Source organism: Capricornis sumatraensis, chromosome 3 (genome assembly GCF_032405125.1).
Source record: "Capricornis sumatraensis isolate serow.1 chromosome 3, serow.2, whole genome shotgun sequence".
Taxonomy (NCBI): domain Eukaryota; kingdom Metazoa; phylum Chordata; class Mammalia; order Artiodactyla; family Bovidae; genus Capricornis; species Capricornis sumatraensis.
In genome coordinates, this window is record NC_091071.1 from 68,466,712 (window position 1) to 68,487,087 (window position 20,376).

At 39.6% G+C, this 20,376-nt stretch overlaps 1 protein-coding gene across 2 annotated transcripts in view; it reads right to left on the reverse strand.

The window, feature by feature from the left end:
* Positions 1-525: 525 nt before the first annotated feature.
* The window catches only part of PDK1 (pyruvate dehydrogenase kinase 1), a 46,794-nt gene continuing 26,943 nt past the window's right edge, over positions 526-20,376 (reverse strand). For both annotated transcript variants that reach the window (XM_068966874.1, XM_068966873.1), the window contains 3 exons: positions 9,159-9,269; positions 5,742-5,855; positions 526-3,545 (listed from right to left, as the gene is read on the reverse strand). In XM_068966874.1, the coding sequence (XP_068822975.1) occupies positions 3,405-3,545; positions 5,742-5,855; positions 9,159-9,269 (366 nt within the window). In that variant the 3' untranslated portion in view covers positions 526-3,404. The remainder of the gene's footprint in view (positions 3,546-5,741; positions 5,856-9,158; positions 9,270-20,376) is intronic.

Sequence of the window (20,376 nt, forward strand, 5' to 3'; positions counted from 1 at the left end):
AGTAAGCGTCTTTTAATTTCATGGCTGCAGTCACCCTCTGCAGTGATTTTGGAGCCCACAAAAATAAAGTCTGACACTGTTTCCACTGTTTCCCCATCTATTTCCCATGAAGTGATGGCACCAGATGCCATGATCTTCGTTTTCTGGATGTTGAGCTTTAAGCCAACCTTTTCACTCACCTCTTTCACTTTCATCAAGATTTTTAGTTCCTCTCCACCTGTTAAAACTTCACAGTTATGGCACAGAAATTAAAGGTACAAGTTGAAGTTGGTTGACTTGTTTTTTGGCTTCCTCTCCAGGTGGCTGCTTACGAGGCCACAAAGGGCCCGTAACACTAGCAGTCTTTTCCCTGGTCTTTACTCACACAGTCTTATCATGGAACTTGTTGGTTTCAGCAATGAAGGGAAGACTGATGGTCGTATCGCATCAATCAGGAACAGGACAGGGACCTATCTTGGATTAAACGAGTTTAATTCTGACTTACAGCTGGTACAAACAGAGGGCAATGCTGGTCAAATTAAGCCTTTTCCTATATACTTATGCTGTGAAAAGTTATTCAAAGGGTACACTCACATAACCTCTTAAAAAAATCACATGGCGGAAAATGTTCATTTACGTAGTAAGTTAGTCATCCGCAGATGTGTGGATAACAGAAATCTAGCATAACTCAAACCATACAAACTCTACCACTTGCTCTTGCCATCAGAATTTGGAAATCTCAGTTCAAAACACTTCCTCTACCAAGTGTAGTGAGGGGCAGTATGAGCCACCTACCTGCAACTTCTTGTATATTTACAAAATGCTGACTCTTGATGAGGAGAGACCTTTATTTTTAAAACAATTATATTTTTAAAAACCTAAATTGGGTCACTTTATTTTCAGGATAAGAGTTGATCCATGTTTTCCATTTATTACCATACACAAAACATTTTATAAAAAATAATAGGGTAGACTGCCACTTCAACATCTTCATGTAAAAACTTCACAGTGCAAGAAAGTGATTACTATTAAGTATGAAGACATCTAAAGCCAGCTAATATTTTAATTATAGGCCAGAATATTTTTTTGTGATTCTTCCTAAAAAATGTTGGCACACTCATTTATTGTCCAGGTTACAAAAATCACTTAGTATCACTTCTTACCCTTCAGTATATTTTTAAAATCTACATAGCATCATACTAAATGCTGGTGGGAAAGAGAGTGTAAGACTCTAAAAAACTTCTCAGGTAGCACAGTAATTTAAAACCGACTAGGAGAAAGCATCCCCCTCCCCAAATACTTTTGTATGTAATTTTCTGTCCCTTAACCACAGTAACAAAGTAAAAAACCATTATACCTTAAAAAGAAGCTAAAAAGGAAAAGATTTCACTTCTCCTTTGAAAACATCACTTCTTACCTTTTAAAGAGAGAAATTTTCACTTTGTGTGTGTGGTGGAGGTTGTTTCATAAATAAAAATATCAAATTTATGTCAGTTGTACAAATGTTTCATTTAAGAAAGAAAGCAAACACTTTGATTCAGAGGATTTTAAAATATTTCATCACTACAAGAAAAGTGTAATTTTAAGCTAAAAAACTGTAACACATTTAGCTAATACAAATCATCCACTGGCGTATCCTATTGTTTCCCATAAAATGCATAATTAAGGAGTAATAGGTCAAAGATCTCTTCCCAATGTCGGTCGCATTAGCTAATCAGCCCCGGGCAAACTCCATACACCTGCAGCAGCCTCAAGATCCTCCTTTCTTACCCGAGGGTCCAGGGCTAACAGCTCTTTAACGTCCCTTCCTATTTACAAATTTGTGTAGAATTGTTAAGCTTGCATAACCCTTTTGAGAATGAGGCGTTTCAACTTGTATTTTCTCCATAAATTTCCCCATTTAAGTATTATAGCTATTCTCTAAACATTTAAAATCTTACTTTAAAATTTATTCTCAATGTATTTCCCTGTCACCTTAAAAGATGAGGGAAGACTAACAACTTAAGTCTCGCGGCATCCTGGTCTCCTAGGCTGGGTGGCTGACGGTGATTGGCAGATATTGCTTGAGACCTGACTCCATCGGGGCAGCTTTGGGCCATACTCTTAAGGCTCAAAACAAAGATGATACCACCTGTTTGGTACTTCTTAAGCCTGACAGAGTTCTCATTATATACTAGATATACCACAAATTTGTACACTACAAATTACCATATGAATGCAAATGATTTTTGTGATAAGCCCAAGGTGACTTTCTTTCCTGAGGAAGTATAGATATCCTGATCAAGTATAGATAGATACGTTTTACAACATGTTTTTCGTCAATACTCGTGCATTTATGGTTTTAATCCTTTGGTTCCATGACTTTCCCCCTGTTGTCAACCTGTCTCCTGCTTCTAATTATGCTTCTAGTTGCAACATTTTGTGTCTCTTAGAGTCCAGAAGTCTGACCTTTCCACAGATGAAAACCAAAACCTAAAGATCTGTTGCTTTAGCAAATGTCGTATCTTCATTACTCACTTTAAAAGTGTGATTTTCTAACTAGGCAAGGCATCAGACTCATCTACGAAGTGTTGTAAAAATTGAGATTTCTGGGCTACGGCTACAGTCTGATTCTGTATATCTAGAGTAGGACCCAGAAAAACCCTCTCATAAGCTCCCCCAGGTAATCTCAACAATCATTAGTATAGTTTCTAGGATTCAATGTTCTGCCCTCAATTTCTTAAATTCAATTTAGAATTTTAGCAGCTAGTCGTTTTTAGTACAAAAATTTCCCACTGCATTAATCATAAGCACATTCAAAGTAGACTGCCCATGATCTTGGCTTAACTCAGTAGGAAACTAGTCATTACAACCCTTTGCAATAAAATTAAAAAATGATGAATTAACTTCAGAGTGAAGACAATGCATGTAGATGCTGAAAGGTGGCTGGCTGTATACACTTACAGGGTGCCTGTTTGCTGCCTTAATCGCAGTCTGAGGATCATTCTTACTGCATCTGTCGTTACTAAATCAAATCTGGCAGAACTCCTCTAAAACAGAAAGATGGCTAACCGGCTACTCAGTATTAAGGAACTGTTTCTAGCAGACATAAAAGTATTTTTTTAAAAAACGACCACACAGCTTCCTATAGAAATGCAGACTTCATGCTTCTGAAGTCTACCATAAAGAGAAAGTTGACCAAAACTACTGTTGCTTAAAAATATGTTCAATTAACTGTGAAAATATAGGTGTAAAATAGGTACAACTTCGTCCTTTACGAGATTCACCAAGTGTAAATGAAATTAATCTTCCACCTATGCTACCTATCCAAATAGTTAACTGTGAACACGACGCATGAAGTATTTGGTATAACGTAGTTCTGATACCACCCCTTCCAAATTTAATAAAAAGCCACATCCGGATTTTTCCAGGGGTCCCAAGTGTGTCTAGGCACTGCGGAATGTCGTCATGTCTTTTGGTTCTCTGCTGGGGACACACCAGTCGTCAGCCTCGTGGTTGGTGTTGTAATGCTTCCAGGCAGCTTTGTTATACACCGGGAGTCTTTCTATTGATTCTGTTGACAGAGCCTGAGAGGAAGAGCAGGAACTACATCAGGCACTTTTTGGGGAGTCCATTATTTGAGAAAAATCTACAATAGCAAAAAGTTTACTACAAATTAAACCATACTCTATACTGGATTTGTATTTTATCAATCATAAAACCATCTGCATACATGTTAAAATAGAGCACACATTTGAAACGTGTTACTTACTAAAAGCTTCCGGCAATGGCTCAGTGTGCATGTTGAGGTTACTGCATGCAGTATTCTCTAACCAGCCTAGAAGTTGCTGGTTTGGAGTTTTACCCAAGTGTCATAGACATTCTTATAAAATCTGATCAACAAAAATTCATTTTCAACAGAAGTTGAAAAAGTCAGTTAAGTGTAAAAGCATAAAAATTCACATAGGTACCTTAATATATGTAATGTAAAAGCATTTAATGAAATCGGAGTTTGAGCCTGTGTCTTTTCCTACCATTAAAGTCACCAATTTTAGTTATAGCATATGTGATTTCCACATCATGCATAGCTGACCCTCAGGATCACTCCCAACCCCACATGAACACCAAAATCTGCCGATGCTCAAGTCCCTTATATAAAATGCTGCAGTATCTGCATATCATCTACACACATCCTCCTGCACACTTCAAATCATCTCAAGACAAACTACAACAGCTAATACAACGTAAATGCGATAAAAATACAATAAATATTATGTAAATAGTTGTTGATGTGCAAGAAAATCAAGTTTTGCTTTTTGCAAGATTCTGGGGTTTTTTTTCTTCAAATATTTTTGATTCATGCTTGGATCTATGGATGCAGAACTCAGGGATATGGAGGGCAGACTGTAATTTCATGTTTCCAACATTATCGCCATTAAGTCACTGTTCTATTTTGGCTTTCTGTGTATCACTGGGATAAACTACGTTCCTCATTATCTTCAAACTAGGATATGTTGCTAAGATTTCAACTATAGCAAAAGGTATTCCCTAAGATGCAGAAAATATTAAACTAGAAATGTAATTCCAATAATGGTAAGGAAGGACTTTATTTTTAATTATTCTGTAAGACCTCCTGTATTCTATTTTTTTCCAAAATGGAGCTAAAAATCTTTCACCTATACTTATATTTTTTAATGCCAGAACTGCCATAACCCCTTGATCTATAACAAAGCAAATAAAAACATTATATTTGATGATAAAAAGGGCAACATGAAGGCAATATTTTTAAGTTCCTCACAACTGAGATGGTTAAGAAAGAAAACTTTTATCTTCAAAGAACTTAACATTTTCAGACAAATTTACTTTTTCTAATGTAAAGTCTTCAGCATTTCCTATCAAACAGGTGCCATCTAGTGGCCACGATAAGAGTGACTAGAGTCACTAAAAATGGAGGTACCTACCACCAGTCTGCGGCTGAACCAATCCAGCACACTGGTGGGGCTGAGGGCTTTCTATCCCTGTAACATACACTGCTGTGTCAGATAAACACATGGAACATCCCAGGTAAGTCTGCTTCCACCAGGTGAGCTATATGCCTACCAAGGGTCATCTGTAATTGTTCCTAAATTTGTTAATATATTTAAATCTGTCACTGTAATTTAATCTAAATATTGCTTTTAACAAAGCACACAAAAATGTAGGTGTGGCGTGGGGGGAAGGTTCTCTGACAACTAAGATGACGTTTCATAAAGACTCATGAAGTAAAGTTATATAAAAACTGCTGTCAAAAAAGAGAAGACAACTGTAAGGAACTGCATAAAAACCAGTAATGATTATGCACTTGGCCGTTTCTTTCATTAAAGAAACCAAAACAAGGTACTCTAAGTATAGCTTCTGTAAGAAAGACAATTAAAATTTCAGTCTGAAGAGCCATATGCAAATGAAAGGCCTTAGCAAGTATATCAAAGACTGGTCAATCAACGTCCATTCATGCATCTTAAATTACAAATTTAATTTTAACATAACTTTTTGACTGCCCACTTTAACCCAATTTTTCTTCTACTAACAATCATAGTCCTGATCACTATGGGTAAGAGCATTTCTTTCCCACAAAGAGATCATTTGTCAAAACAGATGAGATCCTTGTTAAAAAAAAAAAGAAAACACATGTTTGTATTTTAATAGCATGAAGTAGAAGAAAGTCTCATTACAGTTAAATACTGGTATCTTACAATCAAAAAGTCCCAGAAGTACCATTAAGTACAGAAGACTATGGTCTTTACCTTAATGTAAATGACTGCATCTGTCCCATAGCCCTCTAGGGAATAGAGCTTTAGGTCTCCTTGGAAATACTGCGCATAAAGGCGTGATATGGGCAATCCATAACCAAAACCAGCCTGTTTGAGAAAAAATGAAATTTTATTCAGAAAGCCACACACTGAAATACTTTTCTAATTAAAATAAATGGTTCTGGAGTATCCCAGGGCTATCAGAGCCTGCACCTAAAAGATTTGTTAATACTTGAGTAGTGAAAGTGATCAAGCTGCAGCCTAGTTGAGCACTGTATTAGATGGCTTCCCTCTGGTCATTTGAAATTCCTCTTTTTCCTATAAAACAAGATGTGGGGGTCTAGAAAAAGCATGCTTCTCTCTTGTTTACTGGCCTGCTCCAGAGTATCCCTATACTGCTTTCGGCGTTATCATTTAAAACATGTTCTCTCTTTCAGGAGCAAGAGTAGAAAGACCTGGTGGCAACCTCAGATGCATCTCATGACTTCATACCATTAATTCCAGCCTGAGTCCTGAACCTGGAGAGATCCCTAATAGGTCGACTCTCTTAATACTCACTGACATGTCACCTCCCCCACTTAGAAATCTTCAAAGCACCCCAACACCCACCAACCCTCACCATCTCCAACCCATTGCCTTGGGATAAAAATCCAAGCTTCTAAAAGACAGCTTTTAAGATTTAACAAAATCAGGTCTGTGCCTCCCACTTCCCAGTCCAGCTGAAGTAGACCTCCTGCTCCTAAGTTCCTCAAGCACATCAGGTTGTTTTTCACAGCTGTGTCTTTGCTCATTCTGTTCCCGGTATCTGGAATGGCCTTTACCTGGATAAATCCTATCAATTCTTTAATATGAAGCAGAACATTTGGATAAGTGTAAAAAAACAAAGTATTTTTTATCACCAACTCAGGTGTTTAATGACATTTCATAGAATAGTTTAGTGAAGAGTGTATGTGATTCAGGAATCGATGCTATAACAAATCCAGGCTCTGGCCTTATCTACCGCCACCATTTTTTACTTGACTTTTTAAACCAGAGTTTCTGTTTGCCCCTCCAAATAAACTACCCATTCCCCACACTTCCCCTTGTCCTGGGAGGCTGGCCTGAGTTGATGTGAGCGGGCTTCTGTGCCCTCTGCTTCTGCATCTAGCCGAAGGGGAGGCCAGCAGGAGTCTGCAGGGAGCCATTCAGGGTCGTCATCCCCTGCTCCTGGGCGGGCTAGGCCCTGGCGAGTAAGCAGCTGCTCTCTAATGCTCCTTTCCAGGTTCTGCTGACTTCTCCTCCCTGAGTCAGGTGGTGACAGCTCTGCTGCTGCTAGCCTGGATTCCTGTACTATCCCATCCCTCTTTCTGTAACTTGTCTCTTTATAGATAAGCCTTCCATGAAGTATCATAATTTGAACTATCTCTTTCCAAGTGAGACTCTGACAGGTACTTTGACTGGTTCCATTTCTGCACGAGCAGATGGCTCAGGATCCCGTAGTACCCAATCTACTTCATCACTGCCTCTCCCTCAGCCACACGCCTGTGGACCCCTCAGGCTTCCCTGTAAGTAGTTAGAGAAACTAACTTTCGTTTAACTAACGCTAACTAACACGGTGGGCTTGGCCCACTGCTGGGTCTGCAGTGTCCCACACCAGCCAAAAGTGGGCTGCACTGTCACTACAGCCTCTCTCGGGGCCAGGCCCAAGACAGGAGTGAAAGCAAATCCTGCCAGTGGGTGGAACTCAAAGTGGCCCACCTACATGGGCCATGGGCAGTGGCAAACGGGCTGGCCGGGCAGAGACTTGTAAAGAGCAAAGCTGGGTAACTGACAAGAAGAGGGAAACGAGGGTAGTCCTCTCTGCACGGCTCACGGCATGGAGACTGTCCGCTCCTGCAGACGCGCACTGAAGGCACCCACGTGAACGCAGCTCCCAGCATGACCGGATGGCTGCCCCAGTGCTTGCTTACTGGTCCCCTTACAAAGGGGTCATAACAGCAGGAAGGAGGCTCTGTGAAAGCTCAACCACAGGCTGACTCTCGGGAAGACTGTGTAGCTGTGTGGGCAGCCTGCGTCATGTCAATCCTCCTGTTTTTCTTAAAAATCCACATACATCTTGCATCCTAAACAACTCTTACACAGCATTTACTACGTGCCAGGTACTATTAAAAAATGTGTTGACATATATTAACTCAATCTTCACAGTAATTCAATCTTAAGGCTGGGGAAATTGTGGTACTGAAGGGTCAATAATATTCCCAAGGCTGTATCCTAAACAACTCTTACACAGCATTTACTACGTGCCAGGTACTATTAAAAAATGTGTTTACATATATTAACTCAATCTTCACAGTAATTCAATCTTTAAGGCTGAGGAAATTGTGGTACTGAAGGGTCAATAATATTCCCAAGGCTGAACAGCTAGGATGTGATAGAGCTGAGAATGGAGCAAACAGTTTAAATTTAGAGTCTGGACAAGTACACTATGCTGCTCTCCACAAAAATTCTAAAACATTTGTTTACTACAAAAGGAGCATATTCCTTTTCTCCACTTAGAATAAAACTGGAATCTAAGAAGATACTCATGTTTATTTGACCTTCTCTGTCCTCGGGCACATGGATGCCTACCCATATCTCAACTAGAGCAATCATTTAAAAGGTTTGGTAAGACATGAACTGTATTGCAGCTGTAGTTACAGAATCTCTGCTGTTTAACTAGTAAGTGCTGTGCAGTTTGAATGAAGTCTTCTCAGTGACTTCCTAGGAAAGAGTCTAAAATAAACCCATCTTAGACTGTTTTTCATCATGTTACAAAATAACTCCCGGGTATATGCCAGAGAACCGTCAAAGCCTGGAACAACAAGAGTTTTGGGCGAGAGATTTGGCAAAGCACTTTTCTGGGGGTTGGAGGACCAGGACTGAGTCCATTCAAAAGCTAATCTTATTAACCTGAAAAGAGGAGACTGATTTTTTTTTTTTTAAGCCATCAACAGAACTGTTATTTGAGCCACGGGCAATTAAATTAATTAGAACTCTAGTATTACTTCTGAGGCTCAAATATGTAGTCTTTCTAATTACAAGTACTTGAGGGGAAAAAAAAATTACTAAAGATTAAATCAGTGTTGACCAAATACTAGTAAAGCTGGTAATTTAGACTTCACATTAATAACAGTATATCAAAATGTGGTTTACCACATGATAACTACTGACACACCACTATCAAGCTTGGCAATAAGAACTCTCAAACTCAACATTTTTTAAAAAAAGCATTTCAAAAACTATAAATTTAGGGGAAAGTGTTGTTGTTGTTTTTCTCTAATAGCTTTCCCTCATCCTGTTTGTGAACCCCACACAATGGGTTAACTGATTTATGTGGTAACCTCTTTTTTGGAGAGTCACAAAAACCCACTTCAGAGTGTTTTGATCACATACCAGGGGCACTGCTCGGGACGTCTCGACACGAGGCCGGGGTGCAGTGGAGTACATGTAGTTAAAGAGTCGGTCGATTTTTCTCAGAGGAACACCACCTCCGCGGTCACTCATCTAGGGACAGAAAGGATTATGCCCTGTGACCAAGTCCCAGAAACAGCAAAATACCCACGCACGCTGTGTCACCATTTAACTGTGGCTGACGAGCCATGCTTTTCAAAATGAATACCATGAGATTCAAGTCACAAACATAAACATTTCCCCCACTGCTGGACTTAATCCCTCTACTACATAGAATTTTAAGATATAAAGAACTCCCCTGCGATACAGAGTTTCAATGCTGTTGTTTAGTGACTAAATCATGTTTGACTCTTTTGCAACCCCGTGGACTGTAGCTTGCCAGGCTCCCCTGTCCATGGGCCTCTCTGGGTAAGAGTACTGCAGTGGGTTACCGTTTCCTTCTCCAGGGGATGTTCCCAGCCCAGGGATCAAACCTGCATCTCTTTTGACTCCTGCGTTGGCAGGCGGGTGCTCCACCACCGAGACCCCTGCGAAGCCTGCTTTCAATGCTGCGGTTTTGTGAATTACTGCAGTCACACTAATGCAGCAGCACACGACGGGGAACAGGTCTAGCTTATCTTGAAAGGGAAAGTGAAGTCGCTCAGTCGAGTCCGACTCTTTGCGACCCCATGGACCAGGCTCCTCTCTCCATGGGATTCTCCAGGCAAGAGTACTGGAGTGGGTTGCCATTTCCTTCTCCAGGGGATCTTCCCGACAGGGATTGAACCCGGGTCTCCTGCAATCCAGGCAGACGCTTTAACCTCTGAGCCACCAACAACAAATTTGTAATTCCTCTCTGGCAGGCAGTTTGGCAACCTGATTAAACATGCATGTACCCTTTGACCCAACAATGCTTATCTTAAGAAAATTATGAGAAAAGCATGCAAAGTATGTATGAGAATATCCATCACAGCACTGTGTAGAACAGCTAAAACTGGATTATCACCTAAACGGGGGGCTATTTAAGTAAACTAATATACATTCTAAAACAGAATACTATTTTGCCATTGAATATTACATAGAACTGTATGTACTGGCATGGGATGTTCATAAAATATTAAGTAGCAAAAAGATGGAGAAACATTTATAACATTCTAATTCCATAAAAATTACAGAAGTCTATAATGAAATATAATTCTATTTCAACGGAATTATAAGTGATTTTCTTCTTTGAGGGCTTTAGTTTCTTAATTTTTTTCCACAATTACTTCTATTATGGTAAAAAAGTATAATTTTCACTTTCAGGGAGGAAAAAATAGAACCATTTCATTGTGTTTTAAGAGTCTCATCTACAAGTAATTTCACAGCATAGTCTCCTAGACAACTTTCTGGTGAGTTATAAAGGACATAGTTCTTTGTATTGTTCTTATGTCCTTTTCCAACTCAAATCATACGCTATACTGAATTTGGTAATTCATTTACAGATTGTCTTCATTATGTTTTCCTTCAATTAACATGGAACATATTTCCCTAGCTTGTCTTGGAGTCTCTTGGACTGCAAGGAGATCCAGCCAATCACTCCTAAAGGAAATCAACCCTGAATATTCACTGGAAGGACTGATGCTGAAGCTCCAATACTTTGGCCACCTGAGGCAAAGAGTCAACTCAGAAAGAGATATGGGTGCTCGGAAAGACTGAGGGAAGGAGAAGGGGGTGGCAGATGATGAGATGGTTGGATGGCATCACCAACTCAATGGACATGAACTTGAGCAAACTCCAGAAGACAGTGGAGGACAGAGAAGCCTGGCATGCTGCAGTTCATGGGATCACAAAGTGCTGGACACGACTTGGCAACAGAATAGCAACAACACATTATATAGCTTTATCTTCTAATCTACTATAGCCATTTCCTCTAGTCACAAAATCTAAATTGATTCTACTATCTATAATATTTGCATGATTGTGATATTCAAACAAACCTGCTTTTAACATATTGATATATAGATAAAAACCATACTGAATTATATGTAATAAAAAGTCAATTTGAATGGCTTATAGTGTTAGTTGCTCACTAACAACATTTAGTTGAGTTTTTATAGTCTCAAAAAACTTTCAGTTCAGCTCAGTCACTTGCTCAGTCGTGTCCAACTCTTTGCAACCCCATTGACTACAGCACACCAGGCTTCCCTGTCCATCACCAACTCCCGGAGCTTGCTCAAACTCATGTCAGTTGAGTCAAAAAACTGTGTGTGTGTATCACACACATATCTTACTCTCACAATAGAAATTCACAGATATTTTAATTTTTAAGATAAAAATCTGCTTTGAAATGCCATTTGAAGACTTGCCTCTGATATGTCTATAATTAGATAATTGCAGTATAAAAATATACAAGAACATTAGGAACCTGTATGTAGCATTATGCTTGAAATTGTTCTTGGCTATGAATTCAAAGCCCTGTGAAGAGATTTATTTTAGTAAGATGAATAAAGGGCTCTGGGTATTTCCTGAAATGTATCAATTTGTTCATTATTCATCCTTCAATTTAATGCTCTGCTACATATTTACTGGTATCATGAATCAGAAGCATGGTTCTACAAATATTAAGTAAGTAAAAAACAAATTAGAATAGATACTAAGATAAGAAGGCACAGTTCAATAAATATTTCGTGATTTTCCTTAACCTTCTGGCCAGAAGCAGTACAGCAATCTAGCAGATACGACACAAGAAGTGATTTCTAGCCATGGGACAGAAGGATAAAAGCAGAGTGGAACAGAAAGGCCAGAGGCGCCTTTGAAAAGTGTCACCTCATTAGAAGTAAAGGGGTCTTCTAAGCCATAGGAGCATAGTTAAAGAATGATAAAGGTAACTGCTTTTGCTCTGTAGCCAAAAATGTAATACTACATTGCAACCAAACCTGGGGCCAGTTTTTAAAGTGGTCAAAAGTGTTTCCACGAAACTTGTTAACAGATATTATACCAGAGAACCTGAGTTATTTGTGAAAAAGGAAGGAGGGAATAATGGAAAAACAGACAGACATTTGGTCTGTGTATCTTCAAGACAAGAACGGCACTCTGATAATAAATATATTGTAAAAGAGATGTGGAAATTTTAAAATCTCTGAAGACTATTTGAAGAAAAATGTGAGAATCATAGAAATACAAAACTATGCCAAGGGAAAGGAAAGAGATTGTGAAAGTGGAGGGTGGTGTGGAATCATGTCAACAGGAAGGCAGAGAAAGAGAAGTTTGCCAATTACTTTTAAAGTTTTCTCCTTGGTGCATGAAACCACCACTTCTCAATGTCACCCAACCGAGACCTGCCATCCCTAATGTCCTGTTTCTCATAACACTAGGCTCCCTGGCTAATGTATGTGGATTTTCAGGTCCAAGGGAAATGAATCATTACTAACTTGATGACAGTTCTGAAGGCAGGAAATTTACTAACCTTGGACTCACCCATAGCTCCCAAAGTTTCTTATACAACAGCTTTTTCAAGGTCAGGTGTGTAAAAAAAAAAAAAATGCCAACAGTGAATGAACCAAGATGTGTAAGTTTTAATTTATCAGATATGTGGCTATAATACTTATGTCACTCACTGCAATTGGACCAAACACCAAGTCTGAAAGAGCAGTTAGACTTGTAAGTTAGAAAAAAAATTCTAACTTAGCAGAGGGATAATAAGTTAAAAATGTCAGTAATTTGAACAGCGAAAAGAATGGGGAAAAAAATTCCAGGCCTTGATCCTGAAAGTCTACAGTAAGTGATGGGGTTCAAAGCTCTATATAAAGAGCTAACAAGGGTAGATGCAGTCATACAATTTGGATTTGAAGAGGCAGAGCCTAATACAGCTAAGACTATTTACAAACACTTCTGGAAAAGTCTGTTCAAGACCCTTATGAGCTTTGCTTTTTTAAAACAGCTTGATGAAAATATAATTCACATACCATACTATCCACCCATTTAAGGTGTACAACTCAGGAGCTTCCCTGGTGGGCCAGTGGCTAAGACTCTATGCTCCCAATGCAGGGGGCCTGGGTTCAATCCCTGGCCAGGGAACTAGATCCCATATGCCGAAGCTAGCAGTTTGCATACCATGTGCTGCAATTAAGACCCAGCACAGCCAAATAAATATAAACAATGAAATTTTCAAAAAAGTGTACAACTCGTGGCTTTTTAACAAACAGGCATACTTCTGAGATATTGAAAGTTCAGTTCCAGACACCACAAAAAAGCAAATATTGCAACAAAGCTATCCACTTGAATTTTTTGGTTTCCCAGTGCCTATAAATGTTATGTTTACATTAATACTGTAGTCTATTAAGTGTGCAAAGCATTAGGCCTAAAAAATGTACATAGCCATTAATTTAAAAATAAAAAACAAAAAAACAATTAGAATAATATCAAAGGTCATTGGTCACTATAACAAACATGATAATGAGAAAGTCTGAAATATTGTAAGACTCGCCAAAATGTGACACAGAGAAATGAAGTGAGCAAATGCTGTTGGTTAAAAGGACACTGACAGACTTGGTCAATGCAGGGTTGCCACAAACCTTCTGTTTGTAAAAAACGCAGTATCTGCAAAGTGCAATCAAGTAAAACAAGGCAAGGTATGCCTACATTCATAGGTACGTGCAACTATTTCTCCAGTCAATTTTAGAATATTTTCATTACCTCAAAAAGAAACCCTGGACTCTTTATTGATTACACTAAGTAACCACTAATGTATTTCTTGTCCTTATATATTTGTCTGTTCTGGACACTTCATATAAAGGAAATCATATATAATGTGTGGCCTTTTGTGTTTAGTTTTTTTTTACTTGATGTATTTTTAATGTTGCAGCATTCATCCTGTAGCGTGCACCAATACCTCACTCCTTTTATGGGCAAATAATATTCCACTATATACCACATTTTTGTTGATCTATTATTCAGCTGATGAACATCTGGGTTGTTTTTAGCTCTTGGCTGATGTGAATAATGTTACTATGAATAAACTCATTGTTTAAAGACCTGTTTTCAAGCTTTGGGGGTATATATCTAGGAGTGTAACTGCTGGGTTATCATGAACATTTCTTTACACCAAACAGGCAGACTCCCTTAGCAAAGCCTGTCTACCAGCACAGAATGAGTCTCTGAGTGCCTAAGAGCTCAGTGACTACTGATCCATGCAGCGATGGATGACCGCAAGTAATGGAACGCAACTGCAGACCAGCATGCTAAAGCACAAGAAACAGAAGCAGAGAAAGGTATGAGAAAGACCATGCCGTAGCACAGCTGTTGTCCCAAAGCAGAAGACAGGCGGCTTATTTTGAATCAAATAAACCTTAATGGGCAAGTAGCTGACATTTAACTAACCAAAAAATAGACACATATCAACAACTGGACTGGAAAAAAGTGATATATTCATATTAGTTTTTCAGCTAACAGATGATACTGCCATATATTCATTTGTGATTCATTCTTTTATATGAATAGCCAAGAGGGATAAATAGAAAAAAGTTCAGAGGAACTAGTAGAGAGAGCTGAGGCATATTAATTTTAAAAAAAGCAAGCAGTATTACTATCCTCAGAGTGATAAAAGAGGAAACCAGGACAGAATGCTATGAAAAAATAATAAAAATAACAGTTCCTGGGAAATTTATAATAATAGAAATAAAAATCCAATAAGAGTTGGGAATTCAAGGTCAAGAAATCTCAGAGTAGAATGAAAAGTTAAAGATATAAAAAACAAGAGGAAAAGATAAGAATAAATTAGAGGGCCATTTCATGAAGCCCAGAATTTTTGAAACATAACTATCAGAAAGATAAACAGAAAAGAAGAAAGAACCATGGAAACAGTGGAAATTCTAAAAGGCCCAGCTCAATGGGTACAAAAAGGCCACTTCACGTCACATCATTAGGAAATTTCACAACAGAGCTGAAGAACTTAAACTTCACTTAAAACCGGTCAGACACAAAGAAACAGGAATTTGAAAAAGCATTAAGTCTTCTCAAAAGGAATAGCAGAAGTAATGTCAGCAGAAACAGTGGAGAAAGGAGCTCCAAAATGTCCCCCATCAAAGCACGAGAGCAAAAAGGCACAAATTGTTAGAACTCTGGAAATTAACCACAGGCTTGTAGCAATACAGGGAATATGTACTCAAGAAAAACAATGAGCTTTGTAGTATTTTAACTTGGCTTTTCTCGACCTCCCATCCCCACTACCAACAACTTGCAACCAGAGTGAAACCAGCAGCCTGACAGCCACTGGAAACACTGTCTTTGTTTGACCTTTGACCTGATTCTGAGCTCCTTAATGCAAAAAGTCTTGCATGCTCCTACTCCCCATCCTCAGAAACACTTATCAAAGACAATTACAGGTAACTGATTAATTTGATGGCTGCCTGAGGCAGTCTTCGACAGTTAAGGCAAATAACAGGCTACCCAAAACACTTGGGTAGGAAAAGCTAAGGAATGAGATGTCCATAGGTGCTTAGAAAAACTCAAGGATATACTGGGAACCTAGACGGTCATGCTCGCTTAGGGCTATGTTCTGTAAGGACCTGAGAGAGTCCTAAGCATTCACCTCCACCTGACCTTGAAGCTCTGTACAAGCAGAATGTAAAGGTTAAGTCAAGAGTTGTCAACAGCCTGATTCAACATTGAAGGTGTGACCCAAAGTGCACACAGAATTTTAAGGAAAATTCAGTTCAATCATTAGTTGACCACTAAGCAGAAAGCACACACAACAAAGAATATAGACTTCACAGAATTAGTTTCAAAGTCACTAAACAATGTCCAAGAACAAAGGAGAAGCTCCAACAAGACAGTAGGAGGGGCTAAATTGCATCTAGAATCAAACCCCATACCCACCAGAAATGCTCAGAGGGCTCAAACAAACTTTGCGTACCCCAGGACCCAGAGACCCCACAGAGACTGAGACAGAACTGTGTTTGAGTAGCTCCTGTGGAGGTACGGGTCAGCAGTGGACTGCCGCTGGGGCAGGGGCTCTGGGTGCAGCAGACTTCGGTATGACCTAAGCCCTCTTGGAGGAGGTCGCCACTAACCCCATCATAGTGCTGCCAGAACTTACACAGAACTGGGAAATAAACTCTTGGAGGGCATAAACAGAACTTTGCGCATACCAGGACCCAGGAGAAAGGAGCAGTGACCCCACAAGAGACTGACCCAGATTTGCTTGTAAGTGTCCAAGAGTCTCCGGCAGAGGCGTGGGTTGGCAGTGGCCTGCTGCAGGGCCGGGGGCACTGAGTGAGGCAGTGCATGCATGGGACCTTTTAAAGGAAGTCGTATCTTCACTACCTTTGCCATAGTTTGGGCCAGGTAAATAACAGGGAGGGAATACAGCCCCACCATCAACAGAAAATTGGATTAAAGATTTACTGAACACGGCCCTGCACATCAGAACAAGACTCAATTTCCCCCTCAGTCAGTCTCTCCCATCAGGAAGCTTCCATAAGCCTCTTACCCTTCTCCATCAGAGAGCAGACAGACTGAAAACCACAATCACAAGAAACTAACCAATCTGATCACATGGACCACAGCCTTGTCTAACTCAAGGAAACTATGAGTCATGCCGTGTAGGGCCACCCAAGACGGATGGGTCATAGTGGAGAGTTCTGACAAAACATGGTCCACTGGAGAAGGGAATGGCAAACCACTGCAGTATTCTTGCCTTGAGAGCCCCATGAACAGTATGAAAAGGGAAAAAGATAGGACACTGAAAGATGAACTCCCCAGGTCAGTAGGTGCCCAGTAGGCTACTGGAGATCAGTGGAGAAATAACTCCAGAAAGAATGAAGGGATGGAGCCAAAGCAAAATCAACACCCAGTAGTGGATGTGACTGGTGATGGAAGTAAAGTTTGATGCTGTAAAAAAGCAATAATGCATAGGAACCTGGAATGTTAGGTCCACGAATCAAGGCAAATTGGAAGTGGTCAAACAGGAGATGGCAAGAGTGAACATCGACATTTTAGGAATCAGCGAACTAAAATAGACTGGAATGGGTGAATTTAACTCAAATGACCATTATATTTACCACTGTGGGCAAGAAACCCTTAGAAGAAATGGAGTAGCCATCACAATCAACAAGAGAGTCCGAAATGTAGTACTTGGATGCAATCTCAAAAACGACAGAATGATCTCTGTTCATTTCCAAGGCAAACCATTCAATATCACAGTAATCCAAGTCTACACCCTGACCAGTAATGCTGAAGAAGCTGAAGTTGAATGGTTTTATAAAGACCTATAAGACCTTCTCAAACTAACACCCCCAAAAAGATGTCCTTTTCATTATAAGGGGCTGGAATGCAAAAGTAGGAAGTCAAGAAATACCTGGAGTAACAGGCAAATTTGGCCTTGCAGTACAGAATGAAGCAGGGCAAAAGCTAATAGAGTTTTGCCAAGAGAAAGCACTGGTCATAGCAAACACCCTCTTCCAACAACACAAGAGAAGACTCTACACATGGACATCACCAGATGGTCAACACCGAAATCAGACTGATTATATTCTTTGCAGCCAAAGATGGAGAAGCTCTATACAGGCAGCAAAAACAAGACTGGGAACTCACTGTGGCTCAGATCATGAGCTCCTTATTGCCAAATTCAGACTCAAATTGAAGAAAGTAGGGAAAACCACTAGACCATTCAGGTATGAGCTAAATCAAATCCCTCACGATTATGCAGTGGAAGTGAGAAATAGATTTAAGGGACTAGATCTGATAGATAGAGTGCCTGAAGAACTATGAACAGAGGTTGGAGACATGGTACAGGAAGCAGGGATCAAGACCATCCCCAAGGAAAAGCAATGCAAAAAGGCAAAATGGTTGTCTGAGGAGGCCTTACAAATAGCTGAGAAAAGAAGAGAAGCGAAAGGCAAAGGAGAGAAGGAAAGATATAATCATTTAAATGCAGAGTTCCACAGAATAGCAAGGAGAGATAACAAAGACTTCCTCAGTGATGAGTGCAAAGAAATGGAGGAAAACAATAGAATGGGAAAGACTAGAGATCTCTTCAAGATAATCAGAAAAACCAAGGGAATTTTTCATGCAAAGATGGGCACAATAAAGGACAGAAATGGTATGGACCTAACAGAAGCAGAAGATATTAAGAAGAGGTGGCAAGAATGCACAGAAGAACTATACAAAAAGATCTTCATGACCCAGATAATCACAATGGTGTGATCACCAACCCAGAGCAAGACATCCTGGAATGCAAAGTCAAGTGGGCCTTAGGAAGCATGACTACGAACAAAGCTAGTGGAGGTGATGGAATTCCAGTTGAGCTATTTCAAATCCTAAAAGATGATGCTGTGAAAGTGCATACTCAATATGTCAGAAAACTTGGAAAACTCAGCAGTGGCCAAAGGACTGGAAAAGGTCAGTTTTCACTCCAACCCCAAAGAAAGGCGATGCCAAAGAATGCTCAATCTACTGCACAACTGCACTTATGTCACACGCTAGTAAAGTAATGCTCAAAATTCTTCAAGCCAGGCTTCAACAGTACATGAACCATGAACTTCCAGATGTTCAAGCTGGATTTAGAAAAGGTAGAGGAACCAGAGACCCGATTGCTAACATCCATTGGATCATCAAAAAAGCAAGAGTTCCAGAAAAAAGGTCTACTTTTGGTTTATTGACTATGGCAAAGCTTTTGACTGAGTGGATCACAATAAACTGTGGAAAATTCTTAAAGAGATAGGAATACCAGACCACATGACCTGCCTCTTGAGAAATCTGTAAACAGGTCAGGAAGCAACAGTTAGAACTGGACATGGAACAACAGACTGGTTCCAAATAGCGAAAGGAGTACGTCAAGGCTGTATATTGTCACCCTGCTTATTTAACTTATATGCAGAGTACATCATGAGAAACGCTGGGCTGGAAGAAACACAAGCTGGAATCAAGATTGCTGGGAGAAATATCAATAACCTCAGATATGCAGATGACACCACCCTTATGGCAGAAAGTGAAGAGGAACTAAAGAACCTCTTGATGAAAGTGAAAGAGGAGAGTGGAAAAAGTTGGCTTAAAACTAAACATTCAGAAAACTAAGATCATGGCGTCTGGCCCCATCACTTCATGGCAAATAGATGGGGAAACAGTGGAAACAGTGGCTGACTTTATTTTTGGGGGCTCCAAAAAATCACTGCAGATGGTGACTGCAGCCATGAAATTAAAAGACATCTGCTCCTTGGAAGAATAGTTATAACCAACCTAGACAGCATATTAAAAAGCAGAGACATTACTTTGCCAATGAAAGTCTATCTAGTCAAAGCTATGGTTTTTCCAGTAGTCATGTGTGGATGTGAGAGTTGGACTAGCAAGCTGAGTGCTGAAGAATTAACACTTTTGAACTGTGGTGTTGGAGAAGACTCTTGAGAGTCCCTTGGACTGCAAGGAGATCCAACCAGTCCATTCTGAAGGAGATCAGCCCTGGGATTTCTTTGGAGGGAATGATGCTGAAGCTGAAACTCAAATACTTTGGCCACCTGATGCAAAGAACTGACTCGCTTGAAAAGACCTTGATGCTGGGAAAAATTGAAGGCAGAAGGAGAAGGGGACGATAGAGGATAAGATGGTTGGATGCATCACTGACTAAATGGACATAAGTTTGAGTAAACTCCAGGAGCTGGTGATGGACAGGGAGGCGTGGCGTGCTGCTGTCCTTGGGGTTGCAGAGTCAGACATGACTGAGCAACTGAACTGAACTGAAACAAACAACAATCAACTTTAGGGAGCAGGGAAGCAAATGATTTTTAGACTTGTTACATAATATTCTCTTAAATGTCTGATTTTCAACAAAAATTATAAGATATCCATATCACAGGGGTGAAAAATATCAATAGAGACTAAACTTGAGGAAACTCATGTTTTGTAAACAAAAACTTTAAATCAGCTATTTTAAATATGTTCACAGACTAAAAGAAATCATTTCTAAAGAATTATGAGGATGATGCCTCACCAAATAAATAACAGCATATAAATATAGAAATTATATGAGAGAATGAAATAGAAATTCTAGAGTTGAGAAATGCCATAATAACAACTGAAAAAAAAATCACTAAGAGGGCTCAACAGCAGATTTAAACACATGGAATGTAGACTCATCAATAGTGAAACAGCTCAAGTGAAATCCTGTCTGAAAAACAGAAAAAATACAAAAGAAAGAAAATGAACAAAGTATAAAAGACCTGTGGGACTCCATCAAATGTACAGA